The sequence below is a fragment of the Euwallacea fornicatus genome, chromosome 4 (genome assembly GCF_040115645.1).
Source record: "Euwallacea fornicatus isolate EFF26 chromosome 4, ASM4011564v1, whole genome shotgun sequence".
Taxonomy (NCBI): Eukaryota; Metazoa; Arthropoda; class Insecta; order Coleoptera; family Curculionidae; genus Euwallacea; species Euwallacea fornicatus.
The window spans coordinates 4,356,857-4,377,525 of record NC_089544.1 but is presented as its reverse complement, the minus strand read 5'-3'; the positions used below and the strand labels follow the sequence as shown (position 1 = coordinate 4,377,525).

The following is a 20,669-nucleotide window of genomic DNA, read 5'->3' as shown; positions in this document are numbered from 1 at the left end:
TGGTAGAGTTTTCTTTTAACGGTTTACTGTGATTGCTCCCTTCGCGATCTACGTATGATAATACAGGGTGTTGATCCAAACCTTTCAAATTTACATTGGCATGTTATTGTGATTCGCGAGATATTTAATTTTAAATTTGATCTGAAACTTGTTCGCTTCCATGTCAATTGTGGAGCCCTGTATAAATTTAGATTTTCACCACATAGAGGTAAGTCGAGTGAGAATATGTAGTACTTACCCATCTCCAAAGGGGAATATATGTGACAACGTAGAATGTTGGACAGGTTTTGGTGGTTCTGCAGCTACAGGTGAGGCTGGATTGCTGCGAGGAGATGGAGGATTTGATGCGTCAGCCTCAGTAGGTGGCCGAGCAAGATCCGGGGTTTCCCTGTCTACAGAACTGCGACTAGAGCACTCGCGCTCTCTTGTCAAATCTTCATCAGCTGTTATCTCTGGGGAGCTCGTGGTCTGGCCATCTTCTATCTAAAATTCACCCTTTAGCTATTTTTATCATTCATAAAAATATATTAACACACACCTTCTCATCCTTTGAATCACCATCCCTTTTGACGTCATGTCCGTCTCTTTTTCTTTGTTCTTCCTTGAGTCTTTCAGCTTTTCGCCATTTGGCACGTCTGTTTTGAAACCAAACCTGAAATAAAGTTTTAAACATTATTCAACCTAGCCCAATTTTTAAATCATAATAATAAGTAAAGAGGGTTTTACCGAAATTAGACAATCTCTAGGGATCATTAGTAGAGACAAAAAGTCATATATACACAGTTCCCATAAAAAATATAAGGTGAAAAAAAGTGGTCATGACTGCAAGCAATATACCATTTTACATATAATCATTTGGATATAATTTAGACCCTAAAAATTTATTGATGAATCAAATTGATGTGATAATTTAATTGATGAGAGTTATGTAAATACACCGTGCCATACTCTTACGAATTTTAAACGCAATCACGAAGCATTTCCTGATTGAAAAATGAGCTGAAATCTATTTTTAAAATCCATACGTTTAATCAATACCTTACACGTGATTGAACTTTAATCTCAAGATTTAGAGAATCGAACTCAATAAATTTAATACATTTTCAATTATAAGAAACCTTAATTTGACATTAATTTCAAATTTACTCCATATGCACGCACTCTATGGTCCCCATTGCATGTAAACCGATACTGAAGCATTGCGCAAATGTCCCTGAAGCATTTATTAGATTTGCAGTAACATGATACCTTAATGATAATTGCGATTCGGATGGATCACAATTGGAATTTAGTTTCGTTTTATTCAATTTTCCTTGTGAATGATTTATATTATTGGATAATATTATTTGTTGAGGAGTTAGGTCATTGTGCCTTCATTTTGAGTTTTCCATTGATGAAACATTTCCAAGTGATCATTAATTTAGATTTATGACACGATCGCTAAAAAGATGGAAATGGCCACATTCAGCAGATGTAACAGTTGTGCAACTATTGAGACATATTAATGTTTTGAAGCTTAGAGTGTCATTCAACACAAATTTTAATTATGAAATCAAGCTGAACGCGACTAATGTTATGCTTCAGTAGAAAAATCTAACGATGTATGCAAAGGTTCTATATCTGTGTAAAACTTTTCATAAACGACTAACGTTGTATCAGCTGTCGAACATGCTGAATATGTATTTATAAATAAAAAGTTACTGTTACTTCCGGTCAAACCAAAAGTAACATAACATACAAAACTTTATTTTATGTAAGACGCCCAAAAGTAAAATTTTTAGGTGACATGAAGAAAATAGCAGGATATGCTCACATTAAGTTGTCCCCCGGTATATAACTAAGAAATGAAACAAGTTGCACCATTGAGTAACATTTTGTCAATTACAGACGTAAGCTGCGCCATAAAAGTTGAGGAAGTTTACAAATTTTGAGATTATTTTGAGAGCTACAGGTTATTATTTACCACATTTTCATATACGTATGAAGGTTTCATTGTCTGTTATTTTATCTCAGTGTTTTTTCCTCCTTTGATCATTTTTTCAGTTTCAGGAATGTTCTTAGCGCTTGTGATTTGTAAGAAGTTTAGGGTAGTACTTGATTTGAATTTATACAATCAATTCAGATTTATTCTGAAAATGTTGTTTTGCTATAATGCCTAGACCTAAACTTACTGTAGATGAAGGCAATAGGGCTCCTGGTATGAGTGAGTCAGGACATTTTGACAGAGTAGTTGCCAACATCTTTCAGGTTAGTAAAAACACGGATATTCACGGTTTTTTTCAAATTAATATCGAAAAACTGCAAACCTATTCGAAAAACCAAGAATAGAGTGTCCAAGAACTACAACCCCTACACAAGAGCGATTTCTGAATAGTGTACCCCTATAGAATCTTTGACTAGTTTTCGGATCATGGCTTCTAAAACTGTTTCTGTTTTTCCGATTTCAATTGAAAAAGTTCGTCGAAGACTCCGAGAGGTTCACCTACGTTCACGATGACCCTTGAGAAAGGTTCACTAACACAACTTCATATGCCACTTCGGCTGGAAAGAGCTAATGAGTGCAGGATTTGGAATAATCAATGGAGATTCGTATTATTCACAGATGAGTCAAATATGCACTGTTTTTAAATAGTCCACGTAGTCGGATATGATCCCGTCCTCTAATGACCAGAAATCGTAGATCGGTCCAGGATGTTGATCCATTCAGAGGTGGCACAGTTATTGTGTGAGGAGACGTTCGTTTTTAATAGGCGCACAGAATTTTTGGTGCTTCATGGGAACATGAAAGAGTGAATTTAAGTCGAACAAACCGTCAATATCATACGAGATTTGTCCATGATGCTATGACACTCTATGGTATTCCCCAATTGGACTGTTGTTCACAGACTTCAGTCCGATCGAGCACACTTGGGCCCAGCTAGATATAGGTCTAGATCGTCATCAACCAGCTTCACATAAACTCCAAGAACTCAGATGGTTTTTACCGCAACTTGGGAGGGTAATTGACAAAGGCTGCTGCAACAACTTGATCGACATTAGACAAAGGAGTTATCAGGCTATGATTGAAGTTGATTAAAGCCATACTACACATTAGTACATTACAAGTACATTACAGCCATTGTATTTTCTCTCTTTCCTTTGTTGAAAAAACTGAATTTTTACTAAAAGCACAAGCGGTAAGAACTCACCTCAAATTGAAAAAATTATGAAATTACGAACAAAAAATCACTTGGATAAAATAGTAAACATTTAAGTCCTCATATGTGAGAATTCGGTAAACAATAATTGACAATCTATAAAACAATCTCAAAATTTGTGAACTTCCAAAACTTTTGCGGAACAATTTAGGCTGTGATAAGCTGACCACCTATTACCCAATAATATTCTGTAACAAGTGACGGAATGACTTCATTCGACCTCCAAAATAAGATTCGGGAACGGGTTAATATCTAAATCAAATGAGCTACTGCCTACGAAATTTGTCCTATTAACGATTGATCCGCCCCTGATTGAAGGTTTAAATCGAGGGGTTGCACCGCTGCCATATCGTATTATTTCGATGTCCGCTTTAAGGGCGGCTGTAACCTGACACCGCCTCGCAGTCCCGGAACATAAAGGGACGCGTGCTCTGCATACGTCAGATGTTTGCGCTGGGCCATTGTGATGGGAATTCAATGGAGAGAAAACTTTGGGAAACGACTTCTTTTTTATTTAGCAGATTAAGCTAATTGACTTACTTCCCATGGTTGGATTTTAAGAGGATAACGATCAACTCCCATGTTTTTATCGATGGGTAAACCACAATGGACAAATATCTGGACCTTTAAAATTTTCCCCTGAAATTTTTGTTTGAATGCAATTTTCCGGCCAGCACGGAACAGAATTATCAACCGGGCAACAATACAAGACAGTGTCCATTAAGTGACGGTAATTTGACACCAAAAATGTCCGCCATGGGATTTCACGGAACGGCCGCTAGGTGCCGCGGCGGCCGCTTAGTGATACTGGCCACGTGACCGAGACATCCTTTATTTCCGTCTCCTGTCTCTCGACGGGAAAATCAAATTTAGTTTTTAACGCGAAAACGCCACTTTTTGGTCTCGTCCTTTCTTATTTGATCAAAAGTGATGCTTTTTGGCTTTTCGAAGAACCGTAAATTATATCAGTTGATTTAACAGGAACACTTCAGTGACCCTGACGTTTATAAATCAAGGAGGGTTGGGTTATTGTGTTAGGATTTGAACTGAAATTCTAGAGTGCAGATTGTTTTAATTTTTCGAACGAATGTATGACTGGATATTTGACGTTAAAATAACATCGGACCTACCAGAGAGAATGACTTATATGACCTCAAAACACCCCAAAAAGTTGTCAGTTCCACCGAGCTCGCAGAAGAATGACTTATGTCATAGTTACCGGATATAATTCAAACTCGGTTACTTAATGGTGCACGGACTCACTCTCCAAATATTGTTAAAATTGTTAAATAGAGCGTCTCTAAGAGGTCTGTACAGAATTTTACCACAGGTTTCTGAAGCGAAAACAACGATTTAATCGAATTTACCTTAGTCAAAAGTGATCGGTTTTCAAAATACAGGACGTCAAAATGAAAGTTGAAAAAGGGATAAAAATAATTACTTGGTTTGTAATGTTACTATCCGAAGAACATGTTGCATCGGGCGCTTTCTCAGAACGGCAAATTAGAATTTGTTTACTTTTTCGATGCACATTGTAGAAGACGCTATGAGCCCTAGATGAACTGTCTTTAAATGGGCATAACTTTTTTTTATCACCAGGTATTAAATTTATTTGTAACTAAAGTTGTTTTCCTGCATGTTTTTCGAAAACAAGGTATACTAGTACAAGTACCTACCAGCAGTCTTTCTTGAGATATTTGAAGTTTAAAAGCCGCTGCTTGCCTTAAAATAACTTTAAGTTACACATTATGCAGTTAAAACGGAAAAAATCAAAACACTCAGATAACCTTCAATTCTTATGATTTTATAAATCTTCTTGTCTTTATCTGACTCTACTAACTTTTGCTTTCTTTATTTTGCTCCATTGACGAATAAACATGTACTTTACCGTTACTTTTCAAGACATGCAGCAAACTTTAATCTACAAATATCTCAAAAAGAAATATCTGCAGGGATTTGTAACAGTATGCTTTTTTTTATCAAATATGTAGAAAAACTCAGATTTGGTCATAAATAATTTTTATACCGGGTGATAAAAAAAGTTATGCCTCTTTAAAGAGAGGTCATTTAGCACTAACCTCTACAATGTCCGTTGAAAAAGTAAAAGGATTTTGATTTCTCTTCTGATTCTCATTAATTTTTTTCCCTTTTTTGACTTTCACTTTGGCACCCAGTGTTTTGAAAATCGTCTACTTTTTTGGATTAAGGTAAATTAAGTTAAATCGTCATGTTTTCATCTCAGAAAACTGCGGTACAGTTTTGTATAGATCTTTTAGAGACACCCCGTAGAATGATGAAATTACACTTTAAAATAATTTCTCTCCATATATCACAAAAACGATGCGGAATCATGGTGTACAAGTAGCTTTTCACACCATGGGAATTCTGAATTAAAACGCTCCTTTTGCCATAACTTTAATAAACACTGAAATGTCTCATCCCCGCTTCAAATTATAAGTGAAGTAGAATTTTATTTCTGTAAAGTATTAAAATATTACTGGATGCTCTCAATTTTTAAGAGGCTAAATAGTGTTACCTGCCTTCGGAGAAGGGTTCAACAAAATTACGGAACGAAAACAAGCATTAGGGACCATTTAACGTCAAAAGTACACTTTAAGCCCAACTTAACGTACTTTTAAGCATAAATTTACTTTCAAATTGCTTTTCCTAAGATCAAATTGGTTTTAATCCGCATCTTCCCGAGTGATTTCATAAAACAGCGAAGTACAGCCCTCTTACGATGTTTTATAAGGTTAAAATAAATAATCCGGCCGTTTGATGTCAGCTTTTAGAGACGTTATGTGTCTATTTAACGTCCTCTTTTACGTTTAAAATTGCTTTCCAGTACTCCCTAATATATTTTTACTTTAACTCTGTTTCCCCGCAATGCTACACATCTCTACGGCCTGTAAAATATTATATGTATAAAACGCCCTAAAAGGTTTTTACATGAGAATGTAACTGAATCATACTTGGAGCTCATATAATAAATTGGTAGCAAAAATTAACCCTCTATGTTTGAAAAGGGCTCTCCAACGAGACCATATATCTTATTTACTTACGCCCTAGGCAGGTTGGGGTGTAATAAGTTTACAATAAGTATTAGAACAAAGGGCAACCATCTGTGGCGGCTTGTGGTTTTAAAAGATATTGAATGCGGATTAGGGGCAGACTTCTGGTCTTTACGAGAGCTGTAAATATTGATTTTACACCGATATACACGAAAGTCAAGAAATTATGCGAATTTCGCCTATAGGCCCTAAGCAATTCTATATTTCCAACCTCCACCAATCGAATTACAAAAAACTGTCCTAAGCAAGTGGAGACATATAAAATAAAGTTGAAACGTTCCTTTTATGAAACATTACTGTTTTATTCTGCCATTTTATCTTCAATTTATCAAAGGGAGGAACACGCAGAAAGATAAATGGTATTCGCGGGAGTGGGCTGCCAACCGGAAAAATTCAAACAGTAAAAATACTGAGGATTATTTGAAGAGACATGTGTACATATGGGGAATGAGAAACCAGGGCTGTACTTAGGCAAGATATTTTGCAGCGGGCAGTGGAAAGGAGAAGAGATCAGATAGAAATACCTACGAAAAAAAAGGGATTAATTTTATGTAAGGCAGGAAAGTACTGAGAATTGTGGTGTTAAAAATGACAGAAGTCTTCCTAATGATGAGATTGTTCAATTTTTCATTTTCATTGGTATGCGTCCATGAACGCATTCATTTAAATTTCAAATAGTTGAATAAATACTTTAAATTTTGCATCAATTTATTTTTGATTCAACCACACCAAATTTCCAATTAATTTCATTAGAATTTGTGGAATAAATCTCTTTAAACTGATAGTTAGAAGGGTGCCAATTTTAAAAGTGTCAATGCGAATATCTCAGAAACTGCGAGTGCTGCAGAAAGAATGAACCACTTCTTCAAGCAAGTGGAAAGCTACAGGAGCTTCGCAAAGCGCTGTAAAACATGATAAAGAGTAGTCCAAGTACATTTTTAAGTACGTAAAGAAAACAAATATTTGATTACTGTTTGTAGCCTTATAATATAATACAAAGGCGACCCCACATACAATATAGAGTTTTAAAAGCGATCTTAGACAAAACAATTGTTATAGGAAACAAAGCAAGAGGACGAATAAAAAGGGTGAGAGGCGTGACGAGAGTAATTGTGTCCAAAGAGGCTCATTAGCCTGCACTAATTGCCGGTGCAATCTAATACACACCCGTATGAAAACACCTTCTGTTGTTTCCGTAAGGCATTGCAGCCCTAGGGGAACAAACACGGTTATCCCTTGATGAGAGTATATGAAGGCTTTGTTTTTTGTTGTATGTCATCATATAAGTGCATTATGTTGGTTTAAACTCTTTTACTCCCACTTTTAAATTTAAATTTAACTAAAAGGATTATGTTTTTATTTATTACATACTTTTATGCCAGTGTCAGGCAAGCACTATGTAATGAATTTATACTACTCATATAATATTTTTACACACAACGAAGAGGTAATTCGCGTTGATGTCTTAACATTTCCGTGACAACCACGTATCAAAATTTCTGAATAGAAAAATTATCTTCGAAGAGTGGCAGAATTAAAATTTCAATGAGTTTACCATGAAACAGCAACAGGTCGTAAAAAGAAATTTTAAAGGCATGTCACTTCACTCGTCGAAATCACCAACTTTCCTGCCGCTCGGTCGCAAACTTTAGTGTCGTTTGTAACACGCATTCGACCTCACTCGTAACATACATGACCTGCCCGTTCTCCAGACATGACCCCGTTCGACTTTTTTCTTTTGGGGCCACAGCAAAAATTTTGTTTATCTACGTACCTTGCAAGACAAATTTTCGCCGATGATGCCTATCAGACATAGCCATCCGGCCTCTCGCAAAGGGCTGGGGATTGAGTTCAGATCCGAAAAACAACAAATTGCGATCTCAGCTGAGACCCAGAACTGTATAACTTTCATGATATACTGCGTGACATAGTAAAGAGAACGCCACGTAAAAATGGTTTTATTTAAATAATTTGTGTATGCATGTATCTTATGTTAAAACAAATTCTTCATTAAAAAATTGAATAAATTTAATTGTTAAAAACCAAAAAAAAATCATTAATTTGTCGGTCCTCCGTGGAATTTTATGCATTCCTGATTGACGTCCTTTTGGGAAACCTCATTCCAGGCTGACTGGATGGCATGATATAGTGTCACTAAATTTTGTTGAGGAGGGGGTAAATTATGCAACCTTTTATATACAATATCTTCTAAATCTTCAATTGGTGAGAAGTCTGGAGATCGAGGCGGTTAAGGTAGCAAATTGATTGTATTTTGTTGAAAGAAGTCCATAGTTACTCTAGCCACATGTGGTCTTGCAACAAGAGTTTACAGGTAAGGCACGAGATGAGGTTCCAAGACTTCTTGGATGTACCGTTGGGCTGTCATACTGCTTCTAATGAAAAGTAAAGGTGACTTGCTACCATATGCAATAGTACCCCAAACCATTATCTCAATTGTTTGAAGGACATGCTTCCGTATTGTAAACTGAGGATCCCGTCTTCCACCTCGTCTTCTTGTTATTCTTATTTGACCATAATGCATACTGAAACAGAGTCTGGATTCGTTACTAAACGCGATATTATCCCATTCCAGATTCCAATGTATCCGTTCTCTGTTCCACTGCATTCGATTTTGATGATGATTTAAGGTGAGGGGTATCATAAGATGGGGATGGTAGGAAATCAGTCAAAAATTTCTTATCTGGCGATAAATGGTTCGAATCCGAATGGCCCTTCCATACTCAGCAAGCCACTGATCAGCGAACGTCCTCGACGAGATGCACTTATCTCTTGGGGTCATAATTCAAAAGCAGCGAACTTAGCGTTCTGTATTTCTTTGGGGTCGACCAGTACCTCTCCTTCTGCCTGTTTTTCTTCTTCGAACCATCCCTGACACCATCTCATTATAGTGTTTACACTACGGTTGAATTTAGTGACGATTTCCCTAAATGACCAAGCAGCCTCTCGTAATCTGACTATTCGATCTCTCTCAAACTCACTCAGTTAATTGAAAATTTCGCTGCATTCTGCGTTTGGGCATATTTGATGAATCTAAAAGCACTTTCTAAGCACAGTAAACACCAATAAATGATATTTTGCAGTCATATTGTTGATATTTTATTGCAATTTTTATAGTAAAAAAAAAAAATCCTGTTAAATTCCTGTTGTATTGATAAAAATTGGTGAAAATTTAATCGTATTTTGTGTTTCCATATACAAACGTGCATACTATCAAAAATTTTGTAAATAAAACCATTTTTGCAGAGAGTTCTCTTTTCTATGTCACGCAGCCATATATCAATTTGAGTATTGTTAAACGGAGCCATTAGCGTACCAGCCACCCTAGTCTTAGTCTTGTTTTTCGCATCATCACTGGCAAGGAAATTTTTTTCCGAAACTGACATTTTCTCTCGAAAATCCAAGGGAGAAATTCCTTTTTATTTTATGTTATAAGAGGGAAAAATACTATCACACCCGACGCTTACTTCATTAGACCACTCATTCAAACTTATCGTGTAGGGGGCGCAAACAGCAAAACAATAATCAAATAGGATAAGCACCCTCGATTGCCGGGTGTCACTAGGGCCACGCTCGTTATTCGCTTGTTAGAGACAAATGAAAATCGCACCGCGACCCACTAGATTCATTTGTCATGTATGTGCGATTTACCCTGCGGGGTGCGCCTAATTACCCTTATTTATATACACTTTGAGAATTGGTTTCTGCGATTGTTTGATTGCCAATCGGTCCGACAAATTAGGCGCAAAATTCGTTTATTTCGGTTAGTTAGATATTCGAAATAGACCAGTTAATATCGATTGAACTTGGCTTGCACACGAATACGAAAGGGATGTGAAAATTGTCAATACACAGGGTTGATAAAAGAATCTGAAAAGATGATTATTTCAGATAACCGCTGTGGAACGTGTCGTAGAAACCTTGGTATAAATGAGGGTGTCTAAGCACAGCCCTACTATTAAGGGATTTTAGGTGTGTAAATAAAAAATTTTAAGATTTATTCCCAATTTACAGAATTAAAAAATAACTATTACACCCTCTAGAATAGAAACAAGCAACTTTTGTATAAGGTTAGTCTAGCTGAATCGTTTTATTTTTTTACCCTCTTGCACCCAATATGTACTGGTTTTCTTAGGACACCCTATATATGGATGAAAATTGAAATGGGAAGGTTATCAAGGATGATGAGTTTAAACAAATTGTCAATTCAAAAGCAAAAACCAAAATCTGAATACGTATCTAAATACCCTGACACAATTGAGTTCACTTCTAGCTGTCTACTCGTTCTCGTATCATACCTGCTCCTAAAGAGAATTTCAACTACAACAAAGAGAAATGAAGAGCAAAACACAATTAAGAATCCCGTTTGTTTTATAAGAGGTCTAAGAGGGGTTCAGTATTTAGCTAAAATAATAAAACAAAGGCTAATGTCACGTTCCAATTAGAGGAACCGAGAAGCGCTCCCCCGAGTTAGACAGGGATGAAATCACGTGCCCTCTTTGAAAACCCTTGTAGTATTTCATGTGGAATTGAGGGTCTTATGCCGAATGCTTTGGATGCCTTTTTTTTAAGTTGGAAGGTTTATGCTGACTATTTCTTTTTTTTTTTTAGAGTGGGATGTATTAAAAGGTGAACATATAAAATGTATCTAGTATCGATGTAAAGCAATGCGGGTTGGATGAATTAAGAGTTTGTCGAATTTTATATAGTTTCGACTATATTTCCGGATATTAAAAAAAAACTGTATTTTTTCGTTTTCGGTAAAACAACTTTTTTATGAAGATTTAATATTTGTTACCAGATTTTCGAAATAAAGAAAATACAACGGACAATATTTTTCTTAGGGCCGCCTTACACACCATTTTAGCTAAATTGGACTTAATTTTTTCGGTTTTCCCAAAATTGCACTGTAACAATCCGGACCTCTCCATATAAAGCTTTTCCTTTTTAACTTTCTGTAGAGGGTGTCTGGAAATTAGTGGAACAAAAGGAAATGGTGGATTATATGGTTGAAAATAAGAAAAAAATGCTTTTAAACATATGACCCAAAATACCTTCCAGAGGAGCTACAGCTCTTTAAAGAAGAAGCTATCTGTGTGATCAGTTAAAATCACCAAATTTGGAATAGTAAGGTAATTTTACATGTTGAAGAAGCTGATATATCCCGTTTTGCAAAATGGCAACCAGAAACGTGCATTTTGGGAGGGGGGGGGGGGATCTGATGAAGATTTTGTTGCAACTTTATGAATATCATTTTTTGCAATAACATAAAGACAAATCATGAAACTTCAAATTAGTTTTCATGAAAAAATGTTCCCTTATTAACATCTCCAAGGTGCACCACTTTCGGGTTAACGTGATTTGAAAATTTAGGATTTAATTTGATATATCATCATTATGGTTTAAAGTGTCGATACATGAAATGTTTTATATGTTGAAAAAGCACTAAACATAAACGTTTAAAAGTTCATTTATTAAAAATAAATAATAAATGATACATTTTTGAAAAATGTATTAAAGTGATAGGTAATATTGGTGATGATAAGATGGTGTCCAAGAAAGTTACAGCAAAATCTTCCTCAAAATGCACGCCTCTGATTGACATTTGGTAAAACAGAATATATCAGCTTCTTTAGCGTGTTAAATAACCTTAATACTCCAAATTTAGTGATTTTAAAAGCTACCATTTTGCTGTAATTGCAAAAAAAAACGTTTCCATGGCTCCACTTTTAAAGAACTCTTGCTCCTCTGGAAAGATATTTTTGGGCATATGTTTATAGGCATTTTTTCTCATTTTCGACAAAAATAATCTATCATGCCTTTGCGGTTCACTAATTTCCAGATATCCTCTATAGTCTATAACAATTTACTTGCCATTTATAAACTTCTTTTATAGTGTCAATTTTATTAATGCAAGATTATTATTATCATCAAACAGATATTTTCAATAACTATTCCTCTGTTTTCTAACATTAATTGTCTTTGCTCCATCAAAGAATAGATTTTTTTTTCTTAAAACTTACCTGTACTCTAGCTTCAGTGAGATTGATCTTCATAGCTAAATCCTCTCTGGTGAACACATCTGGATAGTGAGTTTGAGCGAATGCACTTTCCAGCTCTTCCAGCTATGAAAAAATTGGGTATCAAGGTTATATAAAAAATTAATTGAGGAACCTACTTGCTGAAGAGTAAATGTGGTTCTATTTCTCCTCTGTTTTCTTCTTACGAAGGTGTCATCGTGAATTGCAGGATGATAGGAATAACTGGTATCTGCAAATAAAATATTTCGATACTTTTTGTACTCTACTTAAAATAAACTAAAACTCAAATAAACTGAAAATAAGCATTTCCATCGATAAATTCTCGGAATTGACACAATCCAGAAATCAACAAAATTTTCCAATATTTTCGCAGTATTTGCCATCTTTCCCTCGCAACCCAATAATTCTAACTTAGTTTAATGTTACATGGAGTTATCTCGTTTCCGTCCAAATCTACTTTGAAAGTTCGGAACTCGGACTTGCGGTCATTCCTTCGTCTAATCACTTTAGATGTTCCGATAAAAGTTTTCGACACCGAAAATTCCATTAAAACAATTTTCGAGGCCAGAAATTATGAGTTAGGCGAAATACCGTTATATTTCTCCATTTATTTAGAAAGTTAGTTTAATATTGACGAAATTAGTTTGGAATAAACAAGTTTATCTTTTAATACCAATTATAAAGTTTATGATTCATTAATCAAGGCTCAGAGCTGTTGCAAGTACGATTTTTCTAGAGGTTGAACTCGAATTCCATAATACTCATGTGGACATATCTGCAAACTTAACTAGTTATGTTCGTCAGGTAAATCCATCAGGGGACTTGTTGCTTTACAAGTTTAATACGGACGAAGTGATGTCTCGGGCTGAAGCTGAAAAATTTCAACAAGTACTACAAGTTCAAGTCTACAATACCGAATAGATGTGTATCTCATATTATTTTTTCTACTAGTAGTTATAAAACACCAATATTATTAGATTAGTGTGAAGTTCATTTCTCTTCTGTCTGAAATCCTTGAATAACTGGTTAATAATGACACGTACATGGGCTCATTAATTACCCAGTAAGTTAATATACCACAATTCCGTCATCACCCCGTTGTTTTAATTATGGTTTCTATGGAAACCAAGGTCAAATGAAACGTCACCTTTAACGTTATGACGTAGGACAATTTGTCTTTTCGTGGTTTGCATCTAATTTATTCTCGATTTAGATTAGTTTGTTGCAGTTTCGTCAAATCTAATAGGGGAAAGTCATCTTAAATCTTTTTTTTATTATTATTTAAGTGCCTCGACTACTACTGACCATTGGCACTAGGGATCACAGCATTAAATTAAATATTAAACACCTATTTGTTACATATCATTATAGAGTCCAATTGTTTTTATATACTGTATGAGTTTTTCCTGTTGTGCTATGGAGTCTATCCTGAGGATATCCTGGATATCACCGCCTATCCCATGTATTATTCTATTATTCGAATACTGTGGGAAATCCACTAAAAGATGCTGTACAGTAATGCGGCTGTTACAGTGGACAGATTGCGGTGACGCTTCTCTATTCATTATGTAATCATGAGTTATTCTTGTGTGTCCAATACGCAATCTTCGTATCACTATATTACTTCTCTTGGATAGCCCTAGAGCTTTTGCCGTACATATCAGTGGCTCTATGCGTGACAGTTTGGTATTTGAAAGGGTCCATATACCATATTCTGCCACCTCTCATCCAAGATTCTAGCAAAATGGGTTCTGATTTCTATTGCCTCCACTCCCTCATCGAACCTCCATGTCTCCTGCGTTACCGGCTGTTCCTCCATGCTTGGGGGTGTTTCAACCATGTTTATTCCTTGGATATTTAGATAATTAGTATTCTTTAACAGCTTGTGCAATATTTGAGGCACGGAGTAGGGCCGTTTCCATGTTTCCTCCGGTCTGAGCTGATTTTTAAATATTGCTGCTGCTGGATTTCCTGGATAGGACATAGTGCGAACAAAGTAATTCACGAACAGTTTTTCCCTTCTCAGATTTAATGGTAGTTCATGCGCTTCATAGGCAAGCGAGTCCAGTGGACTGGATCGGCATGCTCCCAAAGAAATTCTAAGTGATGTGTTTTGTATTGGGTTCAGCAATTTCAAGTATGTCTCACACGCCGTTGAGTATATAAAAGAACCATAATCCAGTCTGCTTCTTATAAGCTTCCTATATATCCTCAGGAGCATTTGCTCATTAGAGCCCCAATGTTGATGTGCTAATGCTTTTAGTATACTCATCCGCTGCATGCAATTAGTCTTGGTATAAAGGATGTGTTTTTTCCAGTTCATCTTAGTATCAAAAATCAGCCCAAGGAACAGATGATCTGGAATCACCTGCAGAACGCCTGAATTCAAAGTAATTTCGGTATATATTGTATCCTTCTGCGGCTGAAAAGCACGACCTTTGATTTTGCGGTGGAAAATTTAAAACCAGTTTTGGTTGACCAAACTTCCAGGTTATTCATTACGTTCTGAACTAGCTTGGTAGTCGACTCAGTATTGGTACCCGAACAGTACACCACTAGCTCATCAGCAAATAGTGAGTGTCTAACTGGTAGTGGTATACACTTGCAAATGTCCGTTATGGCAAAGGTAAATAATATGGGACTGAGAACCGCTCCTTGAGGGACACCATCTCTTAAAAAGGCCTCGTGTGACATTTTTCCATTAACCAAAACTCTGGCAGTTCTTTCATTTAAAAAATATTTAATGTAAAACAGCATATTTCCGGTTATATAACATCTTTCAAGATTATTGTAGATCAATGGTTTCCAGACAGTGTCAAAAGCTGCTTCTATATCCAGAAAAGCAGCAATAACTTCTCTATTAACCATCATGGAGTTAACTATTTCTGACTGCAAAAGAACTAGATTATCTACTGTACTGCGATGAGGGCGAAAACCAGCTTGATTCTGATTAATGACCTTGTTACATTCAAGATACCATGCTAGTCTCTTGTTGGCCATTTTTTCCATTAACTTGTACATTTTACAGGTTAACGATATTGGCCGAAAATCTTTTTCATTCGGAGAAGAGATATTATTTTTCTTGAATGGCAGAATGATGGATTGTCTCCACGAGGCGGGAAATAGTTGACATGTCCAGATTTTATTATAAAGCATCAACAATTTCCCAAGGTACTCCAATGAAACTTTTTTCAGCAGTATGAATGGAACATTATCGGGGCCTGCTGCTGTGTTTTTGCAACTGTTTAGGGCAGAGGTGAGTTCTTCCATTGAATACGGTAGGTCCAAGCTGTCTGAAGATTGGAGATGATTAGGTTGTGATATGAATAAGTCTTGTGGTGGAGATTGGTTTGTTGATTTCCGTTGAAAATAGCACGCCAATATGTCCGCAATGGATTGGTCATCAGTGATGGTTTGATTATTGTGCTTAATAGAATTTATTTTGTGGTTGATAGCTTGACCTCGAATGCGTTTGATCTTCGTCCACACTTCTACTGGGGGTGTATCAGGCACTATAGAGCTAACATAGTCCTCCCAAGATCGTTGTTTGCTTTCCCTTATTATACGCTTAGCTCGGGCTCTTAATCTCTTGAAATTAATGAGATCTTCCAAGATTCTTGAACGCCGGTATCTGTTTAACGCTTTTTTGCAATCCTTAGTAGATGTACTGCAAAGGTCATTCCACCATGGAACACTCCTGCCAGAGCGGTCCACCCTCCTTTTGCCAATGTGTTTATTTGCTGCGGAAAGTATAATATTTGTTAGTTGATTTGTTGCAGTTTGAACATCTTTCGAGAGCTGGGTTTGTGTACTTTGCATTCTTGTTTCGGCCTAATATTTGTCCCATTTTGCTTTTGATAGGTTCCACCTCTTATATATGACTCGGATAATGTTCTCAATAATTTTCCCCCTTCCTGATGTGTGGACCGATCCCCATAATGGGCTGTGCGCATTGAAATCTCCAAGAAGAACAAACAGTTTTGACAATTGGCTGATGATTCCACTTATTTCAGCTTCCATGAGTGGATAATTTGGGGGGATGTAGACATTACATATTGGAATCTTATTAGGACACCATAGATTTACTGCTATCAATTCCAGGCCGGAGTTTTTTGGGAAATGTTCCGAAAAATTTTCATTCGAGATGAACATTCAAACTCCTCCACTGGCTCGAGCACAATCTGTTCGCAAATAGTGATATCCATGATAATGTTTGAGCGATTTTTATGAGTTTCATTAAAATTTGTTCCCTGCAGACAGACAGTAGTTGGCAGATGTTCCGCAATCAGTTGTTGTAGATTGGCAAGGCATGGATAGAATCCATCGCAGTTCCACTGTATAATCTTGAAGATGTTGGTTATGGTTGTTATTGTGCTGAGATATTCGACCGTTGGGAACTATCTGACATAGTGTCCTCCTCGCCTGAAGTGGATGTAATCCTCTCAATCGATGTTTCCTCAATGTTTATGCCTGCTTTCAGTTTTTTATGCAGTTGTGTGAACCTGTTTTTAATAGACCTCTCCTGGAGAAATGGATAAATAAAATATATATTGTCAAGTAATTGCTTGTCATTGGTTGTGAATTTACAGGCTTCGCTATATGGATCCTCATTGTTAAACGTGTTTTCCAAGAAAGCTATAAAAGTGTCAAAAGGTAGAATGGAATCATTGACAGCTGATTCATAACATTCCTTTATGACACCTTTGCTATTATCCGAAAGGGGCGAACAGGTGACATGAGAGGATTTTTCTTTTCTATCGTGGCTATGTTTTGGTTGTAGGTGGTGGTATTAAATTCCGTTCCCCAATGTCATTTTCTTCCGAATCAAGAGTTGATAAGGTGCTAGAATGTTGCCTCTTTTGCTGTACTATGGTTGCTGTCTCTTGTATTTCCTTCTGAGCGCCTAACACCTCTTTTAAGTTAGTATTCTCATTGCTATCAACTATGATTGGTGGATTTGGGCACTTGCTCGCAATATAACCTGCTTTTTTACATCAAAAGCACTCCATTTTATCAGTAAATAAAAATATACTATAATCTACTCCTTCATAGTGCAATAACTCAGATGTCTGTTGTTGAAAATCCTCAGTGGGTGGTTGAATATACACTTGTCGGCGAAAACTTAGGATATGGTTGAATTCATCCCCAGGAATACCAGCTTTTAGAAACGATATGGGCGATGACATTTGAAGTTCTAGGTTTTTGATTATATTTTCTATAGCATCATATGGGATGAATGGACTGACGTTGGAAACTATAATTCTTTTGGTTGGAGAAACTAGTCTTCTAATGCTATGTTGGATTTCCTCAATTATAACTGTTTGCTGAGTTTGTGTGAGTTTAGCTACGATTTCCTCACTTTTTAGATATATGCAAATTCTATTGTTAGATATTCTTGAAGCAAATATAATATTTTTAGGCTCAACCAGATTCCCTATAGTGCTTACATAATCGAAGCTTGAGGGTTGGTTCCGCATGCAATACTATTGCTTGTTTTTTTCCTGGGAAAGGTTTGCCTTGACGTTGATTTGGTAACTGCTGAGTACGTCCCATTCTTGTTGATTGAGTTTTGCTCAGTAGGATTCATTCTCTCAATTGGTTTAATTATTTGGCTGCTCTTATAGTCAAAAACAGCCTCCAAGTGTTTAGACATTACGGCTAAATATCGAGTATTATTTTTTGGAAATAATATTCATTTATATTAGCAGTATTTAAGTATCGGAAAAGAAAAGAAACAGCACTCATATTTTCTTATCACTACGGGAATTCAAGCAAACAACAACACCAGAGATTCTCACGATGTTTACTCGTTAACTCTCAAAACCCGAATCCCATCTTAGATCTGCCTTTTAGCACGGAACCAGTTTTTTCTCGACTTTTATAAAGGACCATATCCTGCGTGGTAGAAATTCTTCATTTCTAACCGCCATGTGCAATATTTAGGTTAATTAAATATATATAATAATTGCAATAACTTTTTAAATAATTTTTGTTATCAAAAAATGTTTCAAGTAAAAGTCACAAGCCTAATTTGTTGTTCTTTTTGGTGACTTTGAATTTTTTCCCTTCGCCCCATAACAATCCAGCGAAAATAAACGTTTGTTTTTCAAATGTAACTTTCTATTTCTGACTTGCCTCATGGAATCTACACTTATTTGCTTATACAGATATATCACATTTTTTGGAGTCAAATAAAAAAAAAACGAGAAAATTTTTTCCCTTTAATTTATTTTAAAAAATTAGTTCAACCAGAAAAGTAATATTAAAAAAACACCCCGTATACATTTTGAACGTCAATTAAATACTATTGTGGAAATTCCAATTTTTAATTTTAAAGAAAAGCAGTACCATTTTTTTGCTTGGTGAAAGAGTCGCCGGCTTGGACACCTGATTTAAATCCCTGCTACTTTTCCTTTCGGACCATTTAGAATATCAAGTTTATAAGAATTGGCGAAATAATGTAAACGAATTGAGGACTTGTATCGTCGGTATAACCCAATCGATTAGGCAAGACAAGTTCGTTCAGGTAAGATCGTCATTCACGCAAAGAATAACACTGTGTTTGTATAACGATGAAAGACGTTTTAAGCGACTGCTTTACACATTAAATAACAATTAATTATTGTCAGCAGTAATTTGTTATTTTGCTTTTCTGGAAGAATTTAATTTTTGTAATAAAAGAAGGGAACACTTTTTCCTCGAAATTTCTTCGTATTTAACTCCAATAAAATTTTAAATGTCTGTATGCGTAACTAAATGTAGGTTCTATCTAAGTCAGAAATTGAGGATCATATTTAAAAAATACAAGCTAGACTTCGCTGGACTGTTATAAGACAAAAAAAACGTTCAAGGTAATTGAAACATTTTTTGATACGAAAAATAATTTAAAAAGTTATTGCTATCATTCCATATATATGACGGACCCTGTATACTGATAAATTCTTTGTGAATTTCATACATTATCCACAGGTACGTGCGTCAGGCTAATCTATAGAAGAATCGAAAACGTAAACGATAGTCGTGGTTACTAACAATTATTCTGCAACCTTTAACTTAACATTTTGACCTTCGATAGCACGTGACTAAAGTAAAGAAAAAAACTCTAAACAAAAAGCACAAGAACGCTATTTTTATATGGTTAGTGAATTACCGCACACTGAATGCAAATAGCTGAGTGCGGTAAAAGCACTTCATTATTATCAGATGCAATCTTTCTTTGTGTCAACTTAGTTGTTTTCTATAAGTTTAATTAAAGAGAAACGGAAAACTGTGAATTTGTCGAATATGCTAATTTTATAGTAACGGCACCTCCATTGATAATATTATTCTCTTGAACCCGGAAGAACTGTATTAACTTTTACCTATTATCACGTTATTTGTTACACCAATCTTAAAAAAGTCACATTCAGTAAATAATAGTTCCTTATTTGTTATAAATATGAAAATCCTGCGGAACACGAAATACCAGCAAGCGGCCTTATGAAACTTATGTCTTAATGTGCCATTACCGCACTCTATTGCCGACCAAATGCTATTTTGCATTGCTCAGCATGCGGCAAAGGGCCGCATTCGTTGGGTAGACAACTATTTAAGTTGATAAATTATCTAGTTAATACCGTTATTTACTAAAAATTAGTCATATCTGGCCTTTGCGAGACAATTCATATATTTGAAGGTGTGCTATGTTCCCCAATTTAGACCGAATCTTCATAAAAATTTAAGCAAAGCAGATCAATATTAAGCGTCTAAATATTAACAGAGCGGCGATGTTTGTGTATATGTGTACGGTTTTCATTCGTGGAGTATAAAGCAGATTATAAGATTAAATATACAATTTCTCTGAATTATACATGGGATTTTAATTAATATATCCTCGGATGAAGCTAATTTTATTATGCGTAACATTTCAAAATGGTGAAATTCGTTGAAAGTGTAATTTGAAAACTCTGGATGTTCCCCGTTTAAACATAACTTGATTTGCCCTAAAATTATCTCACTTATTATACTAATTATTCTAACACTACTTCGTAACTCCTAAGGTAGGTCTATTATAAGATCCCACCAATAATATTTTGTTATTTGCAGAAGCTAGATATCTAATTGCTTTCAGCTAAAATACTATATATCCAAAAAGGACGGAAACCTTTCAGAAATTTTGAAAAAATGCTAACAAAATTTGGCAGTCATATCGGCCGGCTGTGAGAAAATGTGTGAAATCGTGAGTTAAAATCACACTTAATATCACACCTTTCCTATCCCTAGCTTAAGTGAAATACTCATATTAAAAAAAAAAGATTATTTCAGTTTTTTTGAAAGACTGCTTATATATTTCGAACATTTCA

The 20,669-nt window shown here is 35.6% G+C and overlaps 1 protein-coding gene across 4 annotated transcripts in view; it reads right to left on the bottom strand.

Moving 5' to 3' along the window:
- The window catches only part of Drgx (Dorsal root ganglia homeobox), a 190,060-nt gene that overhangs the window by 18,257 nt on the left and 151,134 nt on the right, over positions 1–20,669 (bottom strand). For all 4 annotated transcript variants that reach the window (XM_066281851.1, XM_066281850.1, XM_066281848.1 and 1 more), the window contains exons 3-6: positions 12,465–12,556; positions 12,310–12,411; positions 539–652; positions 239–483 (exon numbers count right to left, since the gene is read on the bottom strand). In XM_066281851.1, coding sequence (XP_066137948.1) covers positions 239–483; positions 539–652; positions 12,310–12,411; positions 12,465–12,556 — 553 coding nt within the window. The remainder of the gene's footprint in view (positions 1–238; positions 484–538; positions 653–12,309; positions 12,412–12,464; positions 12,557–20,669) is intronic.